This window comes from Scardinius erythrophthalmus (genome assembly GCF_964197995.2).
Source record: "Scardinius erythrophthalmus genome assembly, chromosome: 9".
Classification (NCBI taxonomy): Eukaryota; Metazoa; Chordata; class Actinopteri; order Cypriniformes; family Leuciscidae; genus Scardinius; species Scardinius erythrophthalmus.
The window spans coordinates 29,008,913-29,034,070 of record NC_138229.1 but is presented as its reverse complement, the minus strand read 5'-3'; the positions used below and the strand labels follow the sequence as shown (position 1 = coordinate 29,034,070).

At 35.6% G+C, this 25,158-nt stretch overlaps 1 protein-coding gene across 1 annotated transcript in view; it reads left to right on the top strand.

Moving 5' to 3' along the window:
- Positions 1-25,158, top strand: part of LOC308696073 (low-density lipoprotein receptor-related protein 8-like) — a gene marked incomplete at both ends in the record, with an annotated part of 85,761 nt that overhangs the window by 20,604 nt on the left and 39,999 nt on the right. Inside the window, 2 exons of the mRNA XM_081374441.1 lie at positions 7,108-7,230; positions 19,374-19,496. Coding sequence (XP_081230567.1) covers positions 7,108-7,230; positions 19,374-19,496 — 246 coding nt within the window. The remainder of the gene's footprint in view (positions 1-7,107; positions 7,231-19,373; positions 19,497-25,158) is intronic.

Here is a 25,158-nt window from a genome sequence, read left to right as displayed (position 1 = left end):
ATAATGAAATCTCTTTTTTATTATTAAAATATTGAAAATATTGTGAATGATTTCTAGCAAGCATTATATAATTTTTTTAATTTCATTGTTGATATTGATTCTTCTGATTGGTTCCTTAGTTCCACAATTATTTTTCCCATTCATATTTTTATTTGAGATTTGAGAAGAGTCTTTGTTAAAGAGTTATAAGCCAAGAACCAAACCAACCTATGAAGTGAATCAGGGGCTAATTTGCATATTCATAGAACTGGATATACTAAATGAGGCAAGGGTGTAGAGTTACATTCAAGCTATTTTAAGGTATTATGAAATGATTTTTCAAGGAAAACCGTTTAAATATGTAATATTGGTGATCAAAGATGAGTTTTAAGGCGGTTTACAATTACAATTATTGACTACAGGGGGACTTTAAATGTTTTTTTAATGTCAAGCAAGTATTATGAAATAAGTTTATTTATAGAATGCGCACTGGTTGACTCACACACTCCAAACGATCACCAGGTGCCCGTGGGCACTGCATTGGAGACCACTGTTGTAGTCTATGTATGACTCCTCATCCACAGAAATCTAACCAAACTGACTAGATTTGGTGTCGTTCAGTGATCTCGTAATTCAACGTCTCCTCTGCCGCACTTACTGACACGTAATTCGTACTGCATGTAAATGTAAATGAATTGATACCATTGACAAAATTGATACCATCAAGTCAATCATTAGGGCCAAAACAATTCATAAAAATGAGTTGGTGACCAGTTTTGCTATTTGACTTGATTACTTCTCATAGTTATTTTATTTTCCACTGATGTCACTACATAGTTACAGCCCGTAATTAATTAATTTAATGACTAGATGTAGCCATTGTGCACATAAAGTTTTAAGTTCAGTAATACTGAGGAAGGAAATTGATTGTTCAGTGAAGTGTAATGAAGTTGGACCTGTGCCAGTGCAGTTATAACACTTCCTTCGACCTACTACTGCACTAGCGCCCATATAACCGAGTGTCTGAATAGTGTCTGAAGCCTTAAAAAAGCTTAATTATACCATACTTCCTCTACACACCAACTATTTGACTGGCCATTTAGAGAACCCACTGACTAGTTGATTATGAAATCAATACATTTCAATAAGCATTAGAATATTTGTAAAAAAAAAAAAAAAAAAAAAATGTAAATATCAGTAGAATAAATGGTTTGATGACAGTATAGACATCTTTGTGAAGCTCTGCAAAAAAAAAAAATATTTTATAACCTCCCTTGAGAGACCATTATACAGCAGCGGAAAACCTACTCTGAGAGTATTAAAGTACACTCATTATCAAATCCTTATAGTGCTATAATAGAAGATATATCCCTCCAACACTGTTTTACAAGTGGCTTTAAACTCAAATACACAATAGCAAATAGTAAAGTAAAATAAAAATTGTATCAGCATCTGTGATAATGAACTATAATTTTTAATTCTAGCAAGTCTGCCAAATATTGATTTTCCTTTGTTGATGCGAGGATAAAAATAAGAGTGAATCTGGATTAGATGTGAAGGCATGTCATGGGTTTATATTCTGATATGTGAAGCATGTCCAATCGTTTGATAGAGACATTTATTTGAGGATTACACACATAAACATGATTGGGGACAGGCTGTTCTCTGGAGCGCGGGTGTTCAAAGCTCCAGGTATTTCAATTTGTCCCTAAGCCCTAATTCTGGATCAGACTCCTGTTGAAATCCTGTAGCATTATATGAAAGGGAGAGCAAATGAAAAAGAGAGAGAGATGTTTGTGTGTTTTGTGTGATTTGAGCATTTCCTCTCATTTAAGACTCATGATTACTCAATTAAATGAGTACTTGATTTAAAAAATCTTGTATTACAATTTATATTATTCTCAGTGAATTGGTAATATAGAGGGACAATCCATAGACAAGGGTCTGAGCAAGAATACTGTAGGTAAAAAAGTAAATAAATAAAATGATTAAATCTGCAGTACACCATAATGATACTCAATTAATCTGCAAAAGTGTTGGTTGCTAACTGTTAATTGATTAATCATCAAAATAATCAGTAGATTGTTTACACTAAGGTTCATTGATAAAAAAAAAAAAAAAACACTTGCTGAACACAAAAAGCAAGAGACACGACACAGAATACTCAATCACTTGTCAAAATAATCGGCAGATTTCTCGATTACCAAGATATACAACAACGGTTAGTCGAATAATTATCAAAAAAGTTATTACTCGATTACTGCAGGTTACTAAATTAAATTAATCAACAACAGTTGTCAGATTACTCCCTTTCCAATCTGTATAATGCAGATTACTCAATTATCCACCATAAGTTTCATGAAAAAACTCGATTACCAGGATGTACAACAAAAAATTACTCGATTAATCAAGAATGTTGTTGGCAGATTACTCAATTACCAAGATGTGCAACAAAGAGTTACTCCATTAATTATTAAAACACTTGGCAGATTACTTTTTGTCACAGATTGCTTTCCAAACCGTACAATGTAGATTACTCAATTAATCGTCAAAATTGTTGGTAGATTAGTAGATTTGCAAGATATACAAAACATATTACTTTCTTACCAGACTGTATGTCATCAAAAGAATCATCAGCTTATTCGATTACCAGCTCTACTCTGAAACAGGATCTGTGGTTTGCCATAAAATTAGCATCTACTGTCTGATGCACTTGAATTCTCAGAGAGTCCTTTTGATTTTCGGGATTTTAGCTTCAGAAGAGATGCGGGATTTTTGAACTGCAGAAGCTCTTCTCACCCCACTTCTCACTGACGCCCAGACACACTGCTGCAAATCCTGCCTAATGTGATTTCATTTCCCAAATGCACACTATTTAATTTCAAGGATGATATTTACCAATGAAATACTAATCTTCCATTTGCTTGAATGGGAGACTCAGAAATAAACTATTTCTCAACAAAACTGTTACATGGTGTTTTGTGGGTGCGAGTTTGTGTGCATGTGTATGTCCTTACTTTGTGTGGGAGTAAAATATTTATATTTCCATCATGTCTCGATCCTGTTTTCAGGTATTGCTCCAACTTTATTTTGTGCTTGAAACAGCTCAAGTTTATAGCAGGTTAGATAGTCTTTTGTCACTGAGGCATATTTTTGTGCCTGTGTTGGTCAACCTTTGACTTTTAAATCACACTAGAACACAGTGGTGGAAGATTGCAGGACCAAAACAAGATGTAGAGATGGATAGAAGTAAGCTTGTCTGCCCTGTTCTGACAGAAAGTAGAAGCATATCTGGTTTATACTGGGCAGGCCTCGGGTGATTACAGCGTCCAGATTGAGCCGCTCGAGCTGAACTCTATTTCTTATCTGGAGGTGAAACTCAAAGGACTGGAGCACATACAAACTATCTTGTTATTGGGTTATGATGTGCAGTACTATTACATATCTGATCTGATTCAAAACCTACCAAGCTGCCTTTCTATCTGGTGCCTTTATACAGTATGTAGCTGCTTTCTTAGGCAGCATCCTAATAAAAATTGGGACCGTTTTGAAACATCTTATGCAAATCACGACAAGCCTTAGTTTGGGTAGATGTCATATTAAATTTGAACAAGGCTGGTGTGTGATATATTTTTAATAACAAATTTGTCATGATTAAATTAAACCAATGATTTAAAATGTACTTTAAAGTAAAACTTTTAATCTGACATTATTACAGTGTGCACTTTTAAGTGTGTTAAGAAACATCATGAAAGTGTACACTTATAGTGGAGCGGTTAAGTGATATAATCATTCAGTTTATGATACAAGCGTGAAAATTGGCATGAGCAGTCTCCATGGGTCACTTGACAAGAAAATTGTCCGAGCCACGTGAAATTTTTAAGATTTTTCTTTTTTCAAGATGGCCGACACCTTAATGGAGCAGTTAAGTGATATAGTGGTTTATTTGGTGATACAAACATGAAAATTGGCATGAGCAGTCTCTGTGGGACACTAGACAATAATCCACCCACAGCTACTTGAAATTTCAAGATGGCGGCCATTTTTCAAGATGGCCACCACCTTAGTGGAGCAATTAGGCTCATGGCAATTTTCATGCTTGTATCACCAACTAAATGATTTCTTAAGCCTAATTGCTCCATTAAGGTGGTGGCCATTTTGAAAAATGGCCGCCATCTTGAAATTTCAAGTAGCTGTAGGTGGCTTATTGTCAAGTGACCCACAGAGACTGCTCATGCCAATTTTCATGCTTGTATCACCAAATAAACCACTATATCACTTAACTGCTCCACTAAGGTGTCGGCCATCTTGAAAAATGGCCGCCATCTTGAAATTTCAAGTGGCTCGGACAATTTTCTTGTCAAGTGACACATGGAGACTGCTCATGCCAATTTTCACGCTTGTATCATAAACTGAACGATTCTGCCAAACATAAGCACTTAGCCGCTCCACTATTAAGTGATATCTGCATACAAATACAACATTTTTTTTAAATATACTTTTAAGATTTGAAGCACATTAGTGCACTTTCAATATGATTAAGAGCAATTCTTTTCCACAAGGGATAGGCTTGTTTTCATTCGCACCAAATTAAATATGGCATAGCATGTTGCTAAGCTAATTAAGGAATATTTTTAATAGTCCATTATTAATTCAAATTGTTATCAGTACTTAAGTATTGAAAGGAAAAATAAATGTAATTAACACCGTTTCTACTAAGTAAAAACCAAACTATTGTTCAGATGTCCTGCCACTCATCACGGCTATATGAGTGGTTAGGATCATTTTTTGGTTATCTCCTTATCGCATCACATCTATTTACGACACATTGTTGCTTATAACTAGATTTCAGATGAAGTTTTACATTCCTCTCTTTTTCCATCTCTTTCTATCCCTGTTTTCTGTCTCTGAAAGTACCATTCTGTCTTAATTTAAAATAGTGCCTCCCTAACAGATGGCACTAGTTGGTGAAAACAGTTATTAGTGAGTTAACAACTTTAAAGTGTATCACTGAATCTTAGAGCAGATGTCCTCATTGTCCTTGAAACGTCAAACCATTAGAGTTTCATCCCACTGAAATTAAATGCATCACAATTTCATCTGCGTGCAGGCATGTGCACATGTGCAGTGTTTCATTTTTTTAACATTATCATTATTAATAAACATAATAATTTTGCTAATTAGTTCAGTCTAATCCTGCAATTGTTATCAGTCATTGACTGATAAAACTGAGCATAAATTATCATAAATAAAACCCCACTAGATAACTTTAGTCCAGCTCTTTCCGTTTTATGTTTTTCTCTTTACTCTCCCACCTCGCTTCAGTGGGGGAATACAAATAAAATGTTATTGAAGGAGACATCCAAGCCATATCAAAGAAAAAATGCATTATTGTGCAAAAAACATGCAGAACACCTTGGCAACTACAAAGAAACATCCTGGCAAACATCCAATACTATAGTCAACCCAAGTCACATTTATTTATATAGCGCTTTATACAGTACAGAGTGTTTCAAAGCAGCTTCATAGTAATAAACAGGAAAATAAGAGCGTTAATGCAAAATTCATCAATTATGAAACAACTTCAATTTCAGTTGTAAAGTAGCTCTACCAAAGAAAATATTGTCATTATTCAGCTCATTTTAGTTCAGTGTTGATTCAGTTCAGTTCAATAACAATGTCAATTTTGTGAAGTTCATCAGTTATGAAGTTGATAATGATTAATAATAGTTAATTAATGATAAAATTAATTTAATTCAGCTATAAAGTGTCTTTATTCAGATCACTTCAGTTTAGTGTTGATTTAATTCAGCTAGCAGCATTGTGTAGCATTGTGGTATTTTTGACCACTCACATTTTGTTAAAAAAAGTAAAATTTTCTTTTTAAACAGCTTATAGTACAATTTCCCAATTTAACAGCTGTGCCTGTAGTCATAGAAATAAACTAAGCTAAGCTCCGCTTTCCTTGTTTACAGTTCCGACTCAGACTAGCCTTACAATAGAGACTTCAGTGCACAGTGTGATTTTTAAGTAAAATGTACCAATTTAATCAATCCAAATGAATAATTTTGATGTGGACTGGATGGAATTTTTGGCATGATATATTTATCTGATGTTTTCTTTTAAATAATATAAAATTACATAGTAACATGGACAAAAACGGCAAACTAACAACTTTTTTTTTAGGTAATTCCTGTCAAATTTAATTTTAAACTGTCCAAACACACAGATCCTCAGACTTGCATTAAAAAGAGCAGCCGGCAACAGTTGCTAAGTAGGATTGGCCAGCAGCAAAGTGGGGCTTAGCGAAGGGTCTATCATGATTACAATCTGCTCAATAAACGGGTGTTTACTGTTGTGAAGGAGAAGAGAGAGCTGCTGATGTAATGTTCCTGTTAAAAACACATTCTCGGATGAGTCAGATGCACAGCTTGACGATTCGGGGAGGGCTGCGGGTGCATTCCGTTTGATTAGACGCGTCCCTGTTGGTTGGTTACTGGCCCACACCACGCATTGCCTTTACCAGAGTCCAAGGACAATAGGAGGCCTTTCAGAGCTGTGGGGAAAGAATATGATGCAGCATTGCCGCAGTGGCTCCTTCAGGTTTGTCGACAGGTTTTGTGGAGTTGTGTTAGGGTATTGTGAATGCCGCCCACTGAAGGTCTGTGAGAGTTTGTAAGTAACTCGGCAAGTGGAGAGCAGTGTCTCTGCATATAATATCTGCGGCTCCAGACTGTTGTCCATGCTCTATTGCATACAGCTCCATCTGCTCTGATCAGTGAGTGCAGCAGTATTACAAAAGCTGTAAATCTGTTTTTTATGCATACTGTACCTTTCATTTTCCTCTCCTCCATTTTATTAAACATTTCACTACTTGATTTTAAAGTGAAATAGACTATACAAAATTTGCTTTCTAGCATTAATATTAGGTATAGCAACATTTTTGTTTAAAGGATAAATTAAAATTCTGTCATAATTTACTTACTCTCATGTCATTCCAAACCCATTAGATTTTCATTCATATTCGAAACTCAAATGAAGATAGTCATGATGAAATCGGAGCAAATTGTGTCTTGAAATTTTATTCTGTACAAGCATTTAACTCTCTCTTTCTTTCTTCATGTGCAGTGAAGAACACATGCGCACCCTTAGAGTTTGCGTGTGCGAACGGTCAGTGTGTTCCTGGGCGTTGGCGTTGTGACGGAGAACCTGAGTGTCCAGATGGATCAGATGAGGCTGATGCCACCTGCAGTAAGTCACATCACATCATAAAACTCTTACTGGTTCTGTTCATTTCTTGGTTTAATTGTTTGCTTAAAGCAGTGGTTCTTAACCTTTTTGACTCCAAGGCCCGACTTTGTCCAAGACAATATTCAAAGGTCCTCCTATATGTAAGCTATGTACCTCTGGTACTTCTGTTGTAATAAAAATACATTTTTCAAGTTGCTCCATTTCTAGTTCAGTCATGAAACTCTAGAGGGCGTAGGCTGATAGGTCCTTTACATGCAATCTGCAAGGAATCACATAATTACCACATGGCACAAGTTGATTGGCACACTGCTGATTCTACAGCCAATGAGAATGCTTGCTCAACGATTTAAATAGTCTGGTTCAGTGTTTGCTGTAGGCTAGTGCTGTATCGTGCTATCAGAGTTCCTCTGCAGCAGCAGCATATCTTGCATGCTCACAGCATAATGTCTGTGTATCTATTAGCAGTAGCAAATCCATACTTGCTCTGAAGCAGCAGTATGCATAGCACATCTAGTCCGCCTAGGACAAATACATTAACATTGCAACTAGGGGTTGCACAGACTAGTAGACTTTAATGTTCTGCCATGATGTTTTTAAGCTTCACATCGACTAGTCGCTTATCATAGGCTATAGAGGGCACAACAGGATAAGAAATCTTTGAACTCCACTTTTATGCTCTGTTTCCAACAGTTAAAATGACAAATCAATGTATACTACAAGATCGCTCCACAATATAGGTTTGATTATACCATCTGGATGCTCAAAATTAATCGGGTAAATGCATGTTCTAAACGAATCATCACATGCAGTGCAGATCACACGCACACAGAAACATTCAGTAGCACAGAAATGTATTGTCAACACTGTTTTGTGATTTATCAGGAAAATAGCTTAGAAACTGAAAAGTTCTAGCATATATGTCTTAGTAACTAAAACCCACAGCTTCACTATAATGACCCAAAGACAAAAGAACTGATAAAAATAATCTATTATGTAGGAGCAATAGCCTTGTGGGCAGCACTGTGTCATATGCCATAGCTGTGCATAATGTAACCCGCTTTCGAGTCTCAGCTCAAGATTTAGGCTTATTGTTCATTATTGACGTCAGCTTTAATCACAGAAATGTCGACTTAAAAAAATCACAAATCATAAACATGGCAAAACTATTCTGTGAGTTGTTGTGATTTAACTCATTTTAAATAATACCTTTTGGGGAAGTTTGCTGAGGCCCCTGGTTGAGAATTTATGATTTAAAGGATTGTTACAATTTCAATTTAAGTTAAGTGCTATAAATTGCATCTGTGATGAGCCTATTCTGCAAAAGAACATTATTTTGACTCAACCCTCAGTTTATAAAAGCAAGCACAATTGTTTTTACAGTATCATACAGCTCTTATGGAAGTCAACAGGGCAACTTTATCCACATAAGAAATCTTTGCATTAAAGGGATCACATAGATAACTTTCATCAGCTCCAGTTACATACTTTTTGTACAGAAGAGTTAATATACATGCTGTCATTTTAATACAAGCTTCACATTTCAGTTGTTTAACCCCCCAGAATGCCTTATTCATTATGAATCATCCATAATGCATTACTATGAAATGTGGGACGAGTCTTTTTTTTTTTTTTTTTTTTTTGTAAGCCGAGTGATATAACTTGCATTGAACCCAGAACATTCCTTTAGGCTACTAATATTAAACACACTCCTATAAACTGCACCTGAAGTCAAGTTGGCCTCTCAGTTTAAACACAGTCACTGATTGGCCACCCAGTGTGTTTGTTGTCCAGAAACATGATTGTGTTTGTCTGATGTTTGGTCTGATTAATTTATCCAGTTAATGTTCTTTCCTCTCTGGGGGACAATTAAATGTGACATGTTGTAGAGTTCATGTAGATAGCATCACGTAAACTCTATGTACTCACGGCTTTGTGATGTATTCAAGGCTGAAATTCTTTTCTGTTCCTTTTCAATGTATTTTGTACCCATGGATCAAATTATAGGAGGGTTTAGTTTATTCAGCGGAAGTTATTTCAAAGCTCATCAGAGAATCTCATCTTGTATTTAATCACATTTTTACCTTCTACTATCGCGTGTGCACTTTTATCATGAATGATTCAGTCCCCATCCCCAACCAGTTCAGAAAATGTGTGTTCAGGGATGATGTTCAGTGGGAAAACATGAGAGACATCTACAGAAAGGGCTGTTTGTGCTAGAGTTCCCATTAAAGATGAATGAGTCCACAGTTCAATTCTGCCCCAAGACAAAACTTCACCACTGTACTAAATGATAAAACAGAGAAAATAGAATTGACTTGCAGTTTTTGTCCTGTGGCTCGTTCCTTCATTTGGTATGTTTGTCCATTCTTCCTTTTTAGTATGTAAATATGTAATAAAGAATCAAACTGGTCTGAACAGCATACTGAAGCATAGGCTATTCTAAACATGATATTGGACCAGTTTCTACTGGCATACCTCAGGGCTCAATTTTAGGACCGTTACTTTTCAGTCTTTATTTATTCCCACTTGGCTCTTCTCAGCCTGGCCTGTTGGCTGTCCATCAAGCACAGTTATATTCCATGGGTGACAGAGTTTTTTCTATAGCTGCCCCCAGGTTGTGGAACCAACTTACTGTTGAAATTCAGGAAACACAGTCTCTTGTAACAATTTGTATTTTTTTTTTATTAGCTTACTGTTAATTGCGGTAACATTCCTTATTGTTTTAAAGGGGTGGTAAAATGCCCTTTTCACAAGATGTAAAATAAGTCTCTGATGTCCCCAGAGTGTGTATGTGAAGTTTTAGCTCAAAATACCCCACAGATATTTTTATATAGCATGTTAAAGTTGTCACTTTTTGAGGGTGAGCAAAAACGCACCATTTTGTGTCTGTCCCTTTAAATGCAAATGAGCTGCTGCTCCCTGCAAAGAGGGCGGAGCTTCAAGAGCTTGTGCTTTTACCTCACACAAACATGCACTGGAAATTTGAAAAACCTTTAGCCTTTTATGTTCAAATCGAAGTCAGAAAGATGGAGAGACTCAAGGTGAACTGACAACATGTAGACAACATTTCTGAATGGTTAGTTGGTGAATTTATGTGGCTTATGCGTAGTTATCTTCTAGTCACTGATTAGCATATTCTGTCTTGATAATCTATAAATAGTGTTCATGGGGCGGGGTTTATGTAAATGTTAGGGTTAGTGATGTCACTAACCCGGAAGGAATGTCGTGTAGTCCCTACCAGCCGTTTGTTGTAGTCCTTAAAAAGCAATTTCTTTAAAAGCAAATATCTCCCTTTGCTTTGAACTTTGAGCGTCATAACTTTGCAGATGTTGTTTCTGCTCATACAGCAACATTACACACTAACTAAAGTTAGAAAAGTTAAATCATATTCAACCACCCCTTTAATACACCGATGTACTATTGTTGATTTCTGTTGTATTTTCCTTGTATTTTTACCTTGTGAAACGCTTTGAGAAGCTCCTTTAAAGGCGCTATAAAAAAGTTATTATAGTTCCAAACTCTAAATTCTTACATGCTCAAAGTTATTGTAAACGCACACCTGTGACCACACATTAGCCGGATTCAATATTAATGTGCCGAGTTGCTGCATGGCTTGGCAGCTGTAGCAGTCTAATGAATTAATGAACCAGACAGGCAAACTACAGTCTTTACACTGAACATCTGGGACTCAAAATCTATTTCAACACTGGAAGAAGACAAATGTTTTAGGAATAAAAAATGTCTAGGGTTAATATGGACAGTACCAACGTTAATATCAGTAAGACACCATGTCCATTAAATAGTTACATTTATTATTGGCATTAATAATAATGCTACTTATTATTATTATTCTTTATGTTGTTGTTAGAGTATTATTATAAATAATAATATTATTGCTAATAATAAATGTAACTCATTTTTGGATGTGGTGTTTTGATATTCTGTAATTTTTATATTGGTGCCTTTTTATAAAAGCATTACATCACTCAAGGCCATTATGCTTTTGGCCATATTACTTTCTCCCGCCACCATGGTGTTTCAGTTGTTTCAATGTGTTCAGCTGAGCACATGGGTACTCAGTAAATCAAAAACAGCGCGTTTAGTCTGTCCAACAGGCCTCTTGTTGCTGTTTTTACAAGTGAAAAAATAGACAGTGATTATATTGATTACATGAGGCCAATATGAGTATTTTGTGAGTTGCACAATAAAACCATGGCTCTGTTTCCATGACTACAGTATACCGGCATCTGTAGGTGAGGAGCGCAGCTGTGGAACATGAAACGTCATATTAGATTGACTGCAGCTCAAATATGAGAGCTCCCTGCGGCATTTCTGCTCTTTCCGCTCCATGTCTGCATTAACTTCAGCAGAAAGAGACAATCATGTTTAATTTGTGTATGCCAGTAATGTGGATTGAAAAAAATAAGTCATTTACTTCCAGCTAATGCATGGGTATATTATTGTATTTATTTATTTCATCAGTATAGGCGACTGTTCATTTCATGAGTTTGCATGCTAATGGGATTTCATAATCTTTAAGAAGCATCTTCAACAGAAATGCCACACAAAAGAGTTATCTAATGCATTTAAATGGAATAAATACTCAAGGCACATTTCAACAACTGCTTTTCTAATGAATTCACAAAGTCAGACCGATGCTCTGTGTAAAAACCATATAGGCAAGATATAAGAACCAATTAGATGCTGTTTATTTGGAGGTCTATTCATTTGCATAAAGAGTTGTTATGCATTATAGACTGAGTATTATTGTGTAGGATTGTATTTGATGTTACTACATTTTAGTTATACAGGGTTTTACCCGGGTCAAAACTGGTCTTCGGTGGTGGCGGACAAACACGGTCATCAACAAAGTACCTTACCCAGCCCAGTATACTCATAATAAATCCAAAATAAATGCAAAGAAACAGATTGAAATATTAACTTGTCCTATTATACGTGAAATAAAAAATCATCACTTAGGTAATTTATACTATAATCACTGAGGGACTCAAAGTTACTTGGAAAAGTGGCAGATCTATTACACTCCAAGATTAAATGCACAGGACTTTTTGACATACAGTATCAGATTATTTTGTTCCGTTATTGGTTTTATCACATTAAATGATCAAAATAGATCAAAATAAATCTTTGGCGGGACAAAGATTAAAGATTAAGTTCACAGGTTTCTAGTCCAACTTTTTGGTGATTGTTTTTATATACTTTTATAGTCTTACCAAAATATAAAAGTAGATATATATTTTAATATATAAAGACCAATTTTTACAGTGAGAAAAATGTTTAGTGGAAAAAATGACTAGACTTCAGTTTAAAATTGAAAAAGCCTGTTGTAGTCATACAGTTCATATCGCATGGCTTTCCAATCCTGGCTGGCCATCATTTATAACTTCCAAAATAGAGCATATGTCTGAGTAAAATGCGCTTCATCTGAAAGGAAATTACAATATTGTATATTTTTATTAGAGATATAGTATATGTTTGTAGAATAGCCTGGTAAACAAAAGTAGGGAACTGTCGGCCACAGTTAGGCCTATAGGTCTGAATGGAGTGTACTAGTACAAGACAAACACAGTGAGTATAAACATGCACCAGTTACTCTATGGTACGATTTAAATGTCATATGCTGTTTTTTTTTTTTATTAAATGGACCAGTTGTTGGCATCCCACCTTTAAAGAGAAGCCAGACAGCCTCAGTGAAATGGTATAAAAGAGAGTTATGCGATCGGGATTGGTAGATGTACAGTTGGCATCTGCAACTTCGTGACTTGAGAGATTTCTTACAAAGAAAGAAGACTTTTCTACAACACTCATAGCAACTGAATAATTGGATCTTGTAAATTGTCCCCAAAAGCACTATGACCGCGCTGAACCTGTGTAGCTTAACAAAACCTCATTCGTGTTTAAATTGTATAGCTGCCATAAACAATGAAGCATGCACTTTATCCAGCAATATCTCAAGACTTTGTTTAGCGTTTTGCTTCAAACGACTTACTTCAGCATTCAGGTCTTGTCAAAAAAGTGTTATGAGATGGCAACCCAGAGATTGTGCCTAGAGCTGTTCAATATCCTCAGAGTTTCACCATGTCCAAACCAGGCTTGCTGCAATCTGTCTTTCCACGCTAAATGCAAAACGCATTACATTATCTGCTCTAAGCTTTGAATCTGCTGTCATTTTGCTTTTGTTGTTGTTTTTTAGTTGTGTAAAATTTAAAAAAAATAATGTAATTATTTGGGTCTATTAAAAATAAATCATATTAATACACTACCAGTCAAAAGTTTGGAATAATTAATATATTTCTTTATGTTTTTGAAAGAAGTCTCTTATGCTCACCAAGGCTGCATTTATTTGATCAAAATACAAATTGATAGCCCTAATTTTAGTTGGAATCTTGAAACGAATTCCTTATTATTTAAATGAATTTCATTGCTTATCTGCATTTTTTTCTAACCTGTCCTCCCAAGTAGGATCACTGATGCTCACCTTCTATTATGATGGCTATATAAGCCAAGCTTTACACACATGCATATAAACTTAAAGGTACAGCAAGAGTACATTCCTTCACACACACACTTGCTGTCTGTCACGCACAAATTTCATGCTGGAGTAACCTTGTGCTCTCACATTAGTGAACGCTATTATGGATGTCTTATTTAAAAATGAATGATGCTTCCATGTTCAGCACATTTAACATTTTCCTATGGCAGAAAAACACACAGGAATGATAAAAGCCGGTTTAACGGCGTTTAAAAGGAAAAGCTAAACATTCATAAGGAAAGCATTAGTGTCTGAAAGCTGAGAATGTTTGTGATCTCTACCGTCAAAATACAGCACAATCAGGGCTTTGCTGCCCCACTTTATGTAATTGACTGCCATATGTTGTCCAATATGTTTAAATCACTGCTGGACTAGTGCATGAAATCTTTTTCTTCAGTATATCGAAGCCTGTCCGTCTGTAACATTACCCAGTTATAATCAAAGGATTATTACTAGTTCACTGATCTGTCTATGAAGTGAACTATAATACCAGCTGAACTAAAACAGTGCTTAAATAATTTATTTTTTTAGCTTTCTGTCTCTTTAATTTGGCCCAGATCTAGAAATGACCTAGTTTGTTCCTCAATAACATGTTAACAATGTAGCTAACAAGAGTCAAGCTATACTAGTGCTCTGTAAATGTTTAATAAAAGTAAAATTGAATCCAAAAATGTGAGTTGTAATCTTTTATACTCATTCTCAGTGTGTTTTTGTACATACACCACCATTCAAAAGTTTGGGGTCAGTACATGTATTTATTTGATCAAAAATACTGTAAAACAGTAATAGTGTGAAATATTATTGCAATTTAAATACCTGTTTTCTATGTTAATATTTTTTAAAATGTACTATCAAAACGGAGTTTTCAGCATCATTCCTCCAGTCTTCAGTGTCACATGATCCTTCAGAAATCATTACAATGCTGATTTACTGCTCAAGATACATTTATTATTATAACTCGCATTTCTGACTTTTCTCAGAATTGTGAGTTCTCAGCTTGAAATTGCAAGCTGAGAATTGCAAGTCAGAACTGTGCGATATAAACTCGCAATTGTGAGATAAAAAGTCGAAATTACCTTTTTTTTTTTTTTTTTTTTCATGGCGGAAACCAGCTTTTCTGGTCCCGTTTGAATTGAGCCGTGAATGTGAACATATGTTGTCTGTGAATTTTTTATATAATTTTTCATGTTACGAGTTTGACAGTATATGGTACGATTCTTCGGCTAGCAGTTGTGGAAAAGACATAACGAGAAAGACTACATGTCGCCTATGTGACGTCACGCCATAACACATTTTCCCTCCACTTGTCAAATCACGGTGCTAATGCTGCGATAATCTATGGAGACAGATCGAGATGCCTGTGTGTTTTGTACCCAAATGTCACCATTTAAACCAAATGGGCTGTTCTTTCTTCAGATTCCCGTCGAAAGCAGCGAGGAGTTGTAGTCCACAAAGTGCTCTCACACAAAGTCTAACCGTATCAAACTTCTACACGCTAAATTGTACACACTAAGAACTAAGTTCTTACAACTATCCGGTGCGAAAGCCCCTAATGTAAATTGCTATTCTATTTGGTGTCACTTGTGGCTTAGAAATGACACACTGCAGCTTTAAGTTAAAGGTGACTACATTAATGTTCCGGCACATGATTTTCCTGTACTCTATTTCCATATGGAAGCTCTCCTGACAGCAGAATTGACTATGAAGTGGGGATCAATTTAATGTGTTTAGAGACTAGCGGCGATATTTGACTCTGCTGATTTGATGAAGTGGAGTTAAGAAGCCCTTGATCAAATAGCCATCAGCAAAGCCCAATGTCTCCTCTGAGTCCACCGCGACCTTTTCACGACACCGCACTCTCTTACCTCACACCTCTCTGCAGAAAACACAAGTGTGAGATTACACGGGGCTGAAGAAAGCTCTTCTGACCCTGCTGACATTCTCACTCTCCTTTTCTTCCCTTTTCCTGCAGAAATAGCAGACCGTACCTCTTAAAACCAAATCCTTTTAGGGGGCTTTCACACTGGCAGTTTACTTCGAAACACAGTTTGCATGAAAATCTGGTAATGTGAAAGCTGTCATGCGGACCCGGGAGCGGTCAAAATATATGTCAAAATATCTTGTAAAGTGACTGATCTTGACTGAATAACTTGTAACTTTCATAAAGATTTATCAATATATATATATATATATATATATATATATATATATATATATATAGATATATTTTTAAACTATATGCAGTGTTATCTTACATTTGATTATATTTGATTTCTTTCTTTGTTCAGTATTAATTTGTGCTACTGCTGATTTGTTTATTTTTTTCTTATTTTATAACTAATTGTCTTTATTAATGGTTGAAATATATATCAGTAAGTTGTTTTTTTCTGATATTTTTATACAAAGGTCCTTGTGAAAGTGTTTTTGAGGCTGTTGATTTTTGTTCATGCTATTTAGTGTGACAAAATGTTTTGTGAAAAGACACAGTATAAATATGTTTGATATTTAAATGTTTGGTTTATTTATTTATTTACTTATTTTTATTTTTACCTTATTGGAGTCAATTGGAGGCATTTGTTCTTCACAGATAAGGCAATCCCAGAATGCTCTCTGATTATTAAAAACAAAAACAATGTAAAACCTGGTCAATAATAAACATACTTCACATTGTTATTTTAGTATTTTTATATACAATTATAGCATTTATTAATTTTTTGAACTAGTTTTATTTTTGTTTTCATTTTAGTTTTAGTCATTTTATGTAATTTTGTATTTTTTTATAATTTATTTAGCTTTAATAAGGCTTTCAATTTTATTTCGGTTTTAGTTTTAGTATTTTTAGTACTTTTAGTCATTTTCATTTAGATTTTTTAATTTTATTTATTTATTTTAATTTATATATAACATTTTTCTTTCAGCTTTATTTCAATTAACAAATGTTTATTTTCAAAAAAACAACCCTTTTTTCTATTTTCAAAGAACAATAACAGCACTTATACTTAGAACGTAACAATGTAGTTGATAGTTCCATCTAGATACCATTAGCAAATATTTGAGTGCTCTGTGCTGCATATTTTATGCTTGTTCTTGTGCCTTTAGCTTAGCGACATTCTACGTTTGACAATTGTGTACCAAGTCTCCTGTGTGTTTCACATGATTGGTGCTATATTGTGTGGCACACATGCTGTGAAGAACGTTCCAAATCTGTCACTTATTAGGTTCCATGTCAGATAGATGCTGTCAGCTGATGTAGGCTGTAGACAGCGAGACAGCTCACTAGGTTTGGGAACAAAGCTCCACATTTAATGTGTCCCGTTGATGTTTTCAGAATTAGTCTATCCTCTCTTGGTGGCTTATGAATCTCTGAAGCATTACAATTGTTTCAGTTAAAAAATGAATACTGACACACACCCTCCTGCACACTAAAACACTGCATTACTGCATTGCAGTTCCTTTGTATGCCATGAAGTGTTATGACATGACACTGTTGGTTCACACTATTTCAATAGCAAGGCTGGCTTGCATTCAATATAAGCATATTTGAATAAAGTCAGGAAGTTTAATGACAGCCATCTTGCTTGATGAATGATACTGTAGGGTTGGACAAGTGCTGCAATAATGCAGAAATCACTCCCCCATTTGATATGTATCACTCCTTTAAATGATGAAACAGATCCAGCGATGGATAATAAATTCACTCAAGTCAAAACTGACTGCTTCAACGGAGCTGCCATTTCAGTGTATACAACATATCCTTAGCCATGCTAATTGGTACAACTTGTTGGGCCCCTGTGAATTCTTCCATGATATAAGAGCAGCTGAATGGCCCCGGCAGACTCATTGACTGTGGCGGCTCTCCAGGCCTCTGCAGCCAGAGATGATTTATTTATGCCTGCATTTCTGATACCTCTCAAACTGTTATCTAATATCAACAGACATCCATGCCAAATGGAGCAGATTGACCGTGACTGTGAAGGAGAGAGGGGGACAGATCTGCTAAAATGAGGGCCATGAGCCCTCTGATCTGCCGCCTGACCCTGTTTACTATCACTTAAAGGGATAGTTCACCTAAAAATGACAATTCTGCCATCATTTACTCACCCTCTGATATTTTCTTTTGTGTCATACAGGTTTGGAACGAAATGAGGGTGAGTAAATAATGACAATATTCTTTTTTGGGTGAACTATTCTTTTGAAGGATATATATATATATATATATATATATATAATTTTTTTTTTTTTTTTTTTTAAGAGGCATTTAACAGTTTTTTTTATGATTAGATCCCATGCAAGATGAAATCATTTATTGTTACTGTCACTTTAGTTTTAGTTTCAGTTTAGTTTTCATGGACTCTCAAGGTGGGCCCAAAATGAAGCACTTAAACCTCAGTTTTTTCTGTTCTTTGTTTGGCGTTGCTTGCGTTTAAGAGCACTCTGTTACATTTAATTAGTATTAATCCTTGCTTGTTTCTTTGTTTTATTTGTTTATTAAAGTATACGGCTGCATTTAGATCCACTTGCCTCATCTCATCCTCATTGCCCGATCTGCCGGTCAGAACGTTACAGTTACAATAAGAGTTTATCTGGAACTAAAATAATTAGGATCTCAATTTGGATGACATTAAAATTGAGCAGATACTCAAAATACATCTAGCAAAAAAGGAAACACCTTAATTTATATAATTCAAACATGGTGATAAAGAGCAGCAAATTAACTATATATTTTGCTACAAAAAGGACATTTCTGCGGTGGCTCATAAAATGGATAGGCTAATTTACTCTTTGAACTAATGAACTGTTCAAATGAATGAACTAACTGAATGAACTGATTCACCAATTCAAATGAATTGATTCACTTATGGATTACCCATCCCGTACATATTCTAGGATAAGCACAAGCACGCAGGTATATTTGATCATTTTTAGACAACTTTTAAACTGGCTATCTTTACACTATTATGCTGCTTTAAAAGTATACAGTAGTTCAGCCCAAAATAAAACTTCAACGTCTAAAACGTCTTCATTCTGTGATTATTTTGTTGTTCCAATTTCAATGTTGTTTTGATATTCTTTGGAACGACTTAGTTCGACTTAGACTAACTAAGACTAACTAAGACTTAGTGTTCGACTAACGACTTTGACACCATTCTGTAAATGGTGACAGAATTTTGGTAAATGGTGAGTAAATGGTGACAGGTGTCCTTCATGGACAAGACAATCCCAGAATGCACTGTGATGTGAAAAAAAACCCTGATCAATATTATATAAACTTCTTTCAATACTGAAAAGTATTGATTAAAAAAAGTACCAACTAATTACTTTTACCAAATATTTGTGGTGTGTATTTTCATGCTTGTGTTTGTGTCATTAGCTTAGCAACATGCTAATATTCAACAGTTGGAATCAATTGTGAACCAAACCTGCGTCCCGACAAACCTACTTCCATACTATATAGTTGTCGAAAAACAGAATGTGAGCTGAGTAGTATGTCCGAATTCATAGCATTCATAAAACATTAGGCACAGTGAGATCAGCAGAATGATTTGACGTTTTAGGTGAACCTGTTCAAACATCTGCTTCTGATCCACAGCAGTCAAACAGACGTGTCCACCAGAGAAGTTTGACTGTGGAGGAAAGTGCGTGTCGCTGTCCTGGCGGTGTGACGGGGAAAGAGACTGTGAAAACGGTGAAGATGAAGCGGACTGTGCAGCAGGTGAGTCTGCTCTCTTTCTCTCAGACTGTGTGTTTGATTCTCCACAGGGAGTTTTGTTCAAGGCTGAGGTGATACTTTGAACAGACTTTCACCCCAGTGCTGTGGATCTGCTTCAGTCGAAGCTCTGAAAGGCACAGAGAGGAGAGAGAGACCTAGTCAATGGTTTATTTCCTCAGCACAAGTCTATGTTCTGTCTTTTATTGAAACTCTCTAGTACTGGACAATTACGTGTTGTTTGGACAATTGTAGTACTAGACAGTTACAACTGAGAGTCAATTATAGCAATTAATTTAGGTCTGCGCCTGTTGGGCAATTATTCTATTCACAAAGTGTTTTGCAGAGGTTGAGCATTGCAACCAATCACAGATATGCCTGTTGTACGCATGAATGTAATAGTGAGACATTTAGGTTAGTCTACAGGTCATTAAAGGGCACCTATTATGCCCCTTTTTACAAGATGTAATATTGGTCTTGGGTGTCCCCAGAATGTATTTGTGAAGTTTCAGCACAAAATTCCCCACAGTTAATTTATTATAACCATTTGAAAATGTCATTTTTGGGGCCTGTTTTAAAAAGAGCTGTTTTTTGGTCTATATCACCTTAAATGTAAATGAGCTGCATATCCCCGCCCTGCTGGACCCAGATGATGAAGAGACTCCGGCACAGAATAAACACGAATGAGAATGGACTAAACGTCTCGGAGAGGTTATTTGATACATTTATGTACTTATAGAGTTTTAATCGCGTCCCCTTTGCAATTATGGATGTGCAACACACACACACACACACACACAAACAAATTGTGATAACTTTCGCGCAATTTTTTTAAACTAACTTATACACACTCTTATGTGGCAAATATGAGAAGATGGCTAACGTTACAGAACCAGAAAACAAATGCTGCAGGGAGATAGACATTTATACTGTCTATGGAGATAGAGGTATTCATTTTACATTTTTTATTGCTGCAAAAAATAATGTACGTGACATAAAACTGTCTGACGTTGTTTGTTGAGACATCCTATGACGACGACAATAAATAGCTTTAGACGCATTTGTTATTGAACTGGCTGACATGACATCGATTGAAATGACTATTTGCTCAAAAATGATAAAATACACTTACTTCTTCTGGAGGTGACGTTGGATCGCGAACAGTAGGCAACGATCCACACTTGAGGATTAACTTTGACCCTCGTTCACTAAACAGTCAGTCAGAAAATGATTCTTGTATTTAGGAAGTTTAAGTGGTGCCTTTTCTTCATAAATAAAATCCATCCGCTGCGTTTCCAGTGGCTCTGATGTCAGTGAAGACTAGTATCTCCATTCTTACATCCCACAACAGAACACCTACACTTCTTAGGAGACATTACCGGCTGTCGTTGAAACAATGGCGATGGTGTGCAGAACAGATCACCGAGGGCGGGGTCTATGCCAAAACCAGATGTCAATCAAACCGCGTCGGTGGGGCTTAGCTCATTTCTACGTCACACTGAGGAAAATCTAGAACAGGGCGTTCTGAGACAGTGCTTGTGATTTATTGAGATAGTAAAAAAACTACTGGGTGGATTTTTATCATTCTAGGGTGGTTTTGCTCACACACTGCCAACACACATTTATGTTCAAACACCATGTAAAAGTGAATTTTGCATAATAGGTGCCCTTTAAATGACAGTCCTTTGAGTTTTAAACAGTCTGATACGTACTGAAAAAGTATGTTTTATTTAAAGACCCCCTGTAGTCAATAATTTGATTTCTTAAAACTCATCTTTGATCACCAAAATTACATATTTAAATGTTTTTTTCCTTGAAAAAATGCAACTTTGCATTCATTGCATTTCAATGCAACCCTTGCCACATTTAGTATACTCAGTTCTATGAATATGCAAATTAGCCCCGCCTCCACTCACTCACACCAGCTCAGAGATCCACTCATTGACTGTCACACGTTGACCTGGGGTGCGTTTCCCGAACAACGACGCAACTCGCTGCTTAACTACCATGGTACGATGCATGATGTACGAAGCTAATCACGACTGTTTCCCAAAACCGTATCGTTGCAAATTGGTAGTTCAACCACGTTGGTTAATGATGTCACGCAGCAGGTGGTGGAGTAATAACTTCTTTTAATGAAACTGTTTGAGATCAAATTAATGCTAAGGTGAGGACTATTTCAAATTTTTCTCAGCTATTTTGCTTTATTTCCAGATTCAATCATAGACTCGTTCTTACATAGTACATAGTTCAAAAACGGTGCTTTAAATCTCTTGACAAACTAAAAGACGTAAATGACATTTGTATGTATTATAAATAAAAGATATTGATTGTACTGAATGTTAGTCTGCTTATTTTGCTCAAGATAAGGATTTATTGAGTCCACATGTCATGCAAACATGAAACTATGCTTCTAACCACAGGTCAAGAGTAGTCGTTTCAACCACACAACTTTGCGATGCTGTTTGCCAATGTTTGCTAGAACGATGGTTTCGGGAAACATGACTCGTACTATGCTGATAACGACGGAACTTGTGACCATAGTTGGTTGATGATGCTTTTGGGAAGCGCACTCCTGATTGGTTACAAGGTAGTTTGTGATGTGAGAAAACCTCGTTTTTGAGACTGTCTTTCTTTCACTGGAGTTTTAAGCAGAAAATACTCAGCAATGGTGTTCACTTATGAATTTGCACATGGTTTGTCTTAAAGCGTATTAAAAACACCATATAGACATAAAACAACATTAAAAGCTGGATTTTCACCACAGGGAAATTTAATGTAATGTAAGCTACAAGGTAATGGAGCCTTTTATAAATTTTTGGGTTTCTTTAGAAATAAATAATGGAAAAATGGAGTCTTTAAACGCCTCAGATGTAAAGTTATTCGCTGTCAAAGTGACGCCAAAATGAATGGGAGTCAATGGATTGCTAACAGCAGGTGATGGTCTGCTAATCAATGGCGGCCCCCGGGGAAGCTTCAGTTTCCGGCTGATAGATTACCCCCTGGAACACACACACACACACACACACACTTGTATATATGGTTTACGGGGACACTCTATAGGCGCAATGGTTTTTAGCTAATAAAATGTTCTAAAAATCACAGAAAACTTTTGGTCCTAGATCACACACATAACTTTCCTCTCCCATCAGTGCTTTTTTGGAATTGTGCTCTCCTGCTAATTTTCCCATAGCCCACTTCCTGTTACTTCCAAATATTATTGAACTAGTACATTCATGTTATTAAAAAAACTGTTATGTTTATTGTCTTCGGTCTGTTTTAACCAAAAAACAGTATAAGTGTGGCCCCCCACTTATACTGTTTTTATAAGTGGTTTTATTTTGTGACACAAATTTTGTCTGCATATACACCACAAGTAAGCGATGTGACAAAACTGCAACTTTCTCATAAATCAAGGCACAGGCAGTGTTAATAAGAGTTAATTATGCAGTGTGGACAGCTTCATTTATTGTAGGAGTGTTTGTGAGGGTTCAGGCAGTGAACTCTCTCTGAACTGCGGAGCTCTAGCCGTCATGTGAAACTGTGTGAGCAGCTTCAGTAATTATCAAGGGATGAGACCATTTTAGTACTCCAGTGTTATGCATTCTGCATAATTTATTCAGCATTAACAGTTTTGCTTGTCAAGCTGCTAAACGTGTTAATGTGAATCGTCTTGATTGAATGTTTAACTACATAAAAACAATATATTTTTATTATAAATTCTATTGATTTAAATAGGCTAGTATATCAATGGATACACTAACAATTGTGATTTTTGTCATAATCATGATGCCCTAGTTTTTTGTGTTGGTCAGACATCAATTGACTGTTTATCTTGTATTTATGTTTAAAATGAATGAAAGTCATTGCATTATATAGCAGTATATCAAACCAAGTGACAATTATTTGAAAGAAAGCACACTTTTGGTTTTCAGGGTGCATTGTGGGGCTTTTTTTGTGAGCAAACGTTTCAGTGCATTGGTAGGATTTCGCGTTTGAGGCCCTTAAAATGGCCGACTAGTCACGACTAGGGAGCTGATTGAGACACACTCATAGATACCATTTAAAATGAATGAAAAAACTCTGGTCATGTTAGTAAATGTGATGAACTACACCTGTGGTTTAGGTGTGAACATGAGGAGGCAATGGCTTCAAATGCAAAAACGATTTAAAAAGTCAAGCTAGTTCTAAGAAATAATGTAATATTATTTGTTTGTAGATGCAATTTTATTTATCTAATGGATTTATTATTTAAGTGTGGCTTAGGTGTCCAGAAACTCTTTGGGACACTGTATAGCTTATACTAAGAATGAATGCTATATAACCTGTGGTACCAAGTAAGTATTCTTACGGAGAAGCAGATCCGGCAAAAATATGTCCTTGACATCCTCGCCCAAGGTTTTCTTGATAAATTGTCTGGACTCTTGGGAACTGATGTTAGTGGAAGGGCTCATACTCATGTGTCATGCTCATTGAATGTTTCAACACTTTTGGTAGGAGGTGCTTGAGCTCTGCTTATTAAACATGGTTGTTTCACGTCAGCCAATCAGGTGTCTTCACAAACCCCCGCTGTGAATCTCACTGCCCTACTTTTGAGAAGCTGTGAAAATTGACTCTTTCTCTAGCTTCCCTTTCCCTTGCTCTTCGTAATTGTATTTCTCCACTCTCTGTCTCTCATTAATTCTCACACTCCCTCATTTTCCTCAATCTCTCTTTCTCGTCTTCCAATTCTGCCTGTTAAAATAAAGGATAGTCTTGCAGGTGATAAAATGTATTATTTTATATTTTATAAACCACATATAAATTACATTATAAACTTATGATAATAATAATAATAATATACAATTAATACAATGACTAAGTAAAATTATATTACTATACAAAATAGGTAACACTTTACAATAAGGTTCCATTTGTTCAAATTATGAAAAATACTCCTAAAACATTTGTTAATCTTAATTTCAACATTCACTAATACATTTTTAAAATCAAAAGTTGCATCTGTTAATATTATCAATGAACTATGAACAATGAACTGTTGTATTTTTATTAACTAACATTAACAAAGATGAATAAATTAACTGTAACACTAAATGCAAAATTACAACTAACTAACCCTAAACCAAACCCTAACCGTAACTCTATAGTATGTACATGTAGTTAAATAATATTACACAGTACTTATTTGTGTAAGTACAATGTAACCACATCACCTTAAAATAAAGTGTAACATTAGATTATATTATTATGAAAAATCATGTTAATTTTATTATATTATTATAGAAAAAATATGAAATTGTAGAAAGTCTGTCTGACTGTCTACATTAGTGATTGTGTCCCTGAGTTATTTAAATTATGATTACAGCCCAGCTATTATTTTATTTAAACATCCAGGCCGCATTTTCTGGGGTTATCTTTAGTTAACTTTAAATAATTTATTATTTCTTATCTGTCTGTGTTTTGAATAATTTGTTGTCTAGCTCATTTCTGATTATGATCTGGTCCCTTTACTAGCCTACACCTGTTAATTGTAATTAACCTGCAGGTCATCTCTGTGGACACACTCTGAGGAAACATTAGTGTGACAAAAATTTTAACGCCATTGTAAAATCCTTTCCTGAAAGGCCATTTAAATAAAGGTTTGTTTTTTTTAAGTAAACACAAGACG